Here is a 6,098-nt window from a genome sequence, read left to right on the forward strand (position 1 = left end):
AGTAGGTTAGCCACATTCCTCAAGAAACCACCCAGGTATTTATCCTTCCTTGCCTAACAATGCCCCAGGTCTAGGTTTCCTGCCCCCTTAATCAGGTCACCTGGTCACTTCTGGTCTCACTCCTAGCTATGTGAAATGGCTAATGTAAAGAACAAAGGAGTTCTTTTTCCTTCCTCACCATTCCCCCACTGAAGAGCCCTACAAAGCCCACTATCCGGAATCTCAGGTTGACTGTGCTCCGCTCTGGAGTCAGTTCTGGCTACTCGTGCTTTTCCTGAATAAATGCTTCCATTTTTACCTCAGAGTGGTGGTCTTGGTCCCTCCTGAACCTTACACAAACTCCAGATGCATGTGCCACGTTGCCCGTGTGGCTTTATGTGGGCACTGGGGAATCTACAGGAAAGCACCTTAACCCTGAGCCATCTCTCCACCCCAACAAGGTACCTTTGGTTCTCACATCCCAGAACCCAGGGTACTGTACCCAACTCTGGGCCTGCCTTTGTTGGTAGCTGCAGTTCTCAGCTGACTCACCCAGCCTGAGGCAGCCCTATCCACAGAGCTCCTTTCCCCACTGCTTAAGCAGGATGCCCAGCCCCACTAGACCAGGGCGGAGTGCTTCTCCTTCCCAAGTGGGGAATGAACCCAGCAGCGGAAGAAGAGAGGCAAAGACAGGGGTTGGGAACTGTTTATTTGAGGCACCATAGCAGCAGGAAGCCAGTGTGGGCAGAGGAAGGGGCAGGCAGGGACTCTGGGGGCAGAAGCCTGTAAATGGCTCTGTGGTAGCCCTCCCAAAACCCTACTAACGCGAGTACAACATGGATGCAGAAAAGCCAGAGGAGGGCTTTAGTGGAAGTTGAGGCTCTAAGTCCTCTCTGCCCACCTTGGCACCACGTGGTATCACTTATACATGGACCACATGCTGCACTGAGCATGCCCAGCACACTTCGTTTAACACCCACCTGGGGCTCAATGTCCCATCAGTGTGTCCATGGACCCAGTACTGACTCTGAGGCCCTAAGACTTCAAGGGGATCTGCATCCTATCCCTGCTACCCCAAGGGAGGGTACATGATTGACTTTGGAAGTGAAGGCGGCTGGTTCCACTGGGGCAGATCAGATGTGGGTGCCTGGCCCTGGGGCAGAGGGTGGGACTAGGAGCGGAGAGGAGATGGATGGCCTCCTGAGACCTGGAAGGGGCTGGACTTTTCTTCCTGAGCAGGAGGAAGTGTGATGGTGTAGGGCCTGGTGGTCAGGGGCCCAGCCGCAGCAGAGTCAACAGACTAAGCAGGAGTCCAAGGCCCAGTAGTGGGGCACTGGCCCGAAGGCCATGGCCAGCCGTGCTGAAATTACAGAGGAAGCTCTCACAGCACTTGGTGCCCACGGCCGCCACACCAAGGTTGATGCTTGGGCCAGGGCAGACAGGAGAGCAGCCCTTGTTCAAGGTGTAGCCAAGGTTGATATTCCCTGTGTGGAAGATGAGGCTGTGAGCAGACAGATGGGCCTTGGGAGAGGGGGTAAAGTCCCTGGTGAGCTCTGGCCCAGGCTGGGGAGATGGCCGGGTGGGGACAGTGCTCACCAATACCAGCAGCCGCACTCAGGGTCACACAGTAGTTGTCTGTATCGGCGCATACAGTTGGCTTCAGGCAATACCAATTGCTTTTCTGATCAGTGCAGGAAAAGCACATCAGGGAGTGAGCTGCAAGAGAAGGGACACTAGAGTAGACCCCTGCTTCCCGGGGGGAGGTGGGGGCTTCCAGGGTGTTTTCCCAGTCCTTTGCTGACACTAGGCCCTGATCTGGACACCAAAACAAGACAGATAATAATAGTACACTAGCCCTTGGCTGTGGAGCGACGTGAGGGCCTCCCAGACAGGAAGACAGTTTTGTGGCTGGGCCAGCATGGAGGCAGGGGATGTGGGTTTGATTGGGGGACAAAGATCCCAGAGCACCTGCTCCAGGAACAAGGGGGGGGCGGCAGTGAGGAGGGCACAGCTCCCTCAAAGGTCTGGGGTCCCGGGGCTGCGCACCTTGCTCCACACTCAGGACAGCCAGCAGCACCGGCAGGAAGACCCTCATGCTGGAGGTAACACACATCTGTCAGGGACCACGAAGACAAACAGCTTGTCCTGCTGTGAGAGATGCAGTTCTTAAGGGTCAGGCCTGGGGGCCCCCAGCAGGTATGCTTAGCTCTTCCCAGTTGGGCCAGCGACTCGTTTGTAGATGGGGGCCTGGCAGTGTCCAGCATCCAACAGCACGGAGAGGGCTTTCTGCCAATCCTCAGCTCAGGCATCTTCTAGCTGACACCCTTTCCCAAACTTGGGGGCACCCAAAGCCAGGTGAGGCAACACCACAAACTCTGAATCCCACAGACATGGAGGCTCCGGGGCAGCCTGAGCAGCGGTCCTCAGGTGAGGGTGATCACCAGACATACAAGTCTGCACTCTTAACACTCCCTGAGACTCTTCCTACAAGAGGCTGCTGGCAGTTTTGGCTGGATGCAGGGCACAGCGACTGCTCCCATTCTTCCTGTTCTTCAAGACGGTCCCAGGGGTGTCTTTCATTCCCTCACCTGTGCCTGAGAGGCTACCTGTGGCAATTAGCACCGCCAGTCTGGTGGGACTGCTCTAGGTGGAGAAAGCTGGTGACAGGACCTGCTGGGTTTCAACTGCCCATTTTGAGTACCAGTGACCCTGGTGTGGGAGGAGCCCCGTGCCTTCTGGTGAGTTCAGTTCTTTGGAGAGGGTCATGCCAGAGTCAGGGAGGAATGAGGGGAAGGGGAGTTAAGGATTTGGGGAATGCCTTGGAGACCCTGCAGGGAGAGCAGGCTGGGTCTTGGAGGCCCCTCTTTGGACCCCTGCTGATATCTTGGAGTGGAAAGTTTAAGCCCCAGATGGTCAAGTTCGGTGCCAACCCAAGCTGGGAGGAAGGCATGTGGTGTGGCGGAGCGCGGAGCAGTCTCTAAGCTCTGGCACGCACAGCCCCAAACAGGTCCAGGCGGCACCCCATCGTCCACCGTGAGGCAGGAAGGGCTGAGAAATGGGGTGGATGGGAACCAGTCGGGCAGGGCCGTCAGGGGCCCAGAATATCCTCCGTATCCTCACGCGGCTAACCCAAGAAAGCCAGGCGTCCAGTGGCTGCCTGGCCAGCAAGAGCTTCTTGTCCTGGTTTCCAAAGAGGAACGGGCTAGGCGGCAACCTCGGGAGGCTTCGCAAAATCCAAGTCAAGACAAAAAACTCTTGGTCGCCAGCCCGGGGTAAACAGGTCCTGCCTCCAAGCAACCGAAGCCCCCAGGGCTGGACAATCCTCTCCCTCCTGCCAGGGCTTGTTTTTGCCCAAGGCCGCGCGCCCCCTGCAGCCGGGTCGGGGCTGCTAGAGAAAGGGGCTCGCCGGAGGATCCTAGGCCCTCTCCGCCCCAGACCTGCAGGCACCTTCCGGAGAGCTGGGGGAGGGCGCGGGCAGAGGCTTGGGCCCTCCCCGGCCTCGCGTCCCGGCCTCCTCGACCCGCTCAGACGCCTCCGCGCAGCGCCCACGCCGCCCCGGCCCCGCGGGGCACCTTTCCCGGCGCGGGGATGCCGGGACGCGCGACATGCGGCGGGGATACTCACCGCCCGGCAGCGCGGCCTCAAAACGCTCAGAGCCCCGAGCGAGCGAGCGAGCGAGCGCCGAGACCGCAGCAAGCAGGAAGCTCCCAGGCAGGCCCGGCGCCGAGGCTAGATGGCGGGGGCGGGTTCCGGGCGGGAGGACCGCCCCTGCCGGGGGCTTCGGGGCCGGGGTCTGCGCCCCGGGCTTAGGCGCACCCTGTTCCTCCGCCTGCAGACGTCGATCTGAGACGTCAGCCTACAGCCCTGATGACTCCCAAAAGAGTGGCCGAGACCACCCTAAGGTCCCCAATCCCGGTCCCCCACCCCGCACTTGGCGGCACTTGGGCGACCCGCCGCCTCCCACCCCGCCTGACCGTACTTCCTGCCCGCCCTTCCTCCCCCTACCAAACTGGGGAAGCTGTCCCGGCGGCCAGGTACTTGTGGTCGCCACCGGAACCAGGACCCGGGCACGAGCGAGACCGGACCCGCGTTCCGAGGCCCTGGGCATTCTTAGGGATCCTCGCCGCTCGGACTTTGGAGATACGGGACCGTGGAAGATGGGACCTCTAGGTGTCCTGGTTCCTGAGGTCCTCAGGTCCCTAGGTCGAGCCGGTTCTGGGGCCGACTCACGCCCGGAGTAAAGGACAGATAGGTGGGGGAATGGAGACAACTGTAGCACTGGCTTAAGCCGACCTGCCTCTGACCTCCTCCTTCCCTAGGTGCAAGCCTGCCTCCTGTTTCGGGGGTGGGGGGAAACATGGGACTGGGTCTCCAGCCCTGCGAAGAAGGCAGTGTCCTGCGTGCTCCCGCCCGTCCCGCAGTCCCACCTGCCACTCAGGTTGACATGGCTTTCAGCAGAGGCGCGGAGGCTTCAGTGGAACATAGTCCCCAGCCTCCAGCCGTTTTCTTTCATAAACATCTCAGAATTCTGCCTCCCAGTGCCCAGGGAGTGGCTTATGTTCTTTAGAGTGTGAGGTGAGTCATGTTCCCAGGGATGCCCTCACAGGATCATGGGAGGACAACTAGCTGGATGCTTCTGGTGCAGAACCCTTAGAGTGGGAGGTGGGGCTCTGTGTGTGTCACAAGATATCCAGCAGGTGAGAAGTGGGCTGCTGCTCCGCATCCTTGACTCTCCACTTCCCTGGTCTCCCTTTGGGGCAGGACAGATCTGAGGGTTCAAGGATGGATCTTGCTTCTTTTCCTCGTGTACTTTTGGCTGGTCCAATGCTGTACTTCTATCCCATATCTATCACGTATGTATATCCATTTTGGCATTTGTCATACATATCAGTTTTGCAACTTCCTTAATGTGTCTCCACTAAACTGTCGCTCTTGAGGGTGTGAGGGCAGGAAACTTTATCTGTGTGTCTGGCCCATGGCAGGTGCCCAGTATTTGTGGAAGGACAGCGTGGGCACCCACTCAGGACAGGATTTTCTGACTTGGAAAACAGGCTGGGGCCTCTCCTCTGGGGTTCTGTATACCCAGATACCCAGCTGTCCCAAAGTCTCTGCCAGGGACCGGCCATGTGCCCATACTCCTTTGAAACACTGTGTTTAGAAAGGATGCCCATTATGGTCAGTCTGGGATTGTGGGGGTCTGGCTGGCTCACTCAATGATGTGCACTCTGAAAGTATCTGAGTGGAGAATGCACAAGTTAGATTAGCTACTGGGCTTCTAAGAGGTGTGACTGATGTTGGGGATCTGTGATCCCCCAAAGAGGACCCTCCATGAGGGGCTTGCCAAACCCAGGGGTTGCCAGTCAGAGTGACGTCCCATGATACCAGAGGTTTCCACAGTGAGTAGACCTAGCCAGAGACTGTCCTATCCTGTTGGTGGTGTCTGAAGGGTTAATAGCCTTCCCTGAAAACTAAGGGGAACTAAAGAGTTAATAACTATCCCTAAAGCTTGGGACACCCTTCCCTGATTGATGTACTCCCCCTAGTCTAGATGGCTTTGAAGGACCAGAGACCATCTGAGTATCTTCCCTTGGATATTCCTGGCTGAAGAAGCCTATTTTGAACAAGGACACAAACAGCTACAATTTTCTAACAACTTCACCTGGCCCAGTCTGTTTTTCTTAGGATCCTCCTTATAAGCTTGCAGCCCAGCCTGGCCCAGTGCTTCAGCCTTCATCCTGCGGGAAAGCTGAAGCCCCTTGCTGTTTCTCCCAATAAACAGTCTATAGAGATCAAATCTGGTGTTCTCTTTTGCTTTTCTCTGACACTTTCCTTTATAGTGTCCATCCTGTCTACTTACCCAGAACTGTGCAGGCCTAGATGGGAGATCATCCCCCCAACCCCACTCTTGTGGCTTCTCTAGCCACATCCAGACCTGGAGCTCTGACCTGTGTGGCTTTATCCCCTATCACCGGTGCACAGGCTAGGGTCTGTGGCCCTCATATACTTTGTGACTGGGAGTTTCAAACTGCCAGTGGGGCTTGGGCAGCTGTGCCTTGCTGAGCATCTCCACTGTTTTCCATCACCATTGCGGGAGGCCACCATAAAATTCCTGTAACCAC

The 6,098-nt window shown here is 57.5% G+C and overlaps 1 protein-coding gene across 3 annotated transcripts; it reads right to left on the reverse strand.

The window, feature by feature from the left end:
* Nucleotides 1–669: 669 nt before the first annotated feature.
* Nucleotides 670–3,860, reverse strand: Ly6e (lymphocyte antigen 6 family member E). Of its 3 annotated transcripts, none has more exons than XM_045144007.1 (4): nt 3,604–3,860; nt 2,026–2,124; nt 1,576–1,695; nt 670–1,463 (listed from the first exon to the last, which is right to left on the reverse strand). In XM_045144007.1, the coding sequence occupies exons 2-4, from the start codon at nt 2,090–2,092 to the stop codon at nt 1,249–1,251; spliced, it is 402 nt and encodes a 133-aa protein (XP_044999942.1). In that variant the 5' UTR covers nt 2,093–2,124; nt 3,604–3,860; the 3' UTR covers nt 670–1,248. The 3 variants fall into 3 exon arrangements, with proteins under 3 accessions (XP_044999942.1, XP_044999941.1, XP_004656434.1); XM_045144006.1 differs by having other exon boundaries at nt 2,026–2,127; nt 3,604–3,739; XM_004656377.2 differs by lacking the exon at nt 3,604–3,860 and having other exon boundaries at nt 2,026–3,425.
* Nucleotides 3,861–6,098: the final 2,238 nt, after the last annotated feature.

Source organism: Jaculus jaculus, chromosome 2 (genome assembly GCF_020740685.1).
Source record: "Jaculus jaculus isolate mJacJac1 chromosome 2, mJacJac1.mat.Y.cur, whole genome shotgun sequence".
NCBI classification, from domain to species: Eukaryota; Metazoa; Chordata; class Mammalia; order Rodentia; family Dipodidae; genus Jaculus; species Jaculus jaculus.

Bases quoted from the DNA above. Each gene is read 5' to 3' on its own strand.
- Ly6e (XM_045144007.1), bottom strand. From the start codon at position 2,092: ATGTGTGTTACCTCCAGCATGAGGGTCTTCCTGCCGGTGCTGCTGGCT. The intron at 1,696-2,025 runs GTGCGCAGCCCC...CTTCTCTTGCAG, and splicing joins TGTCCTGAGTGTGGAGCAAG to CTCACTCCCTGATGTGCTTT. The intron at 1,464-1,575 runs GTGAGCACTGTC...TCTTCCACACAG, and splicing joins GAGTGCGGCTGCTGGTATTG to GGAATATCAACCTTGGCTAC.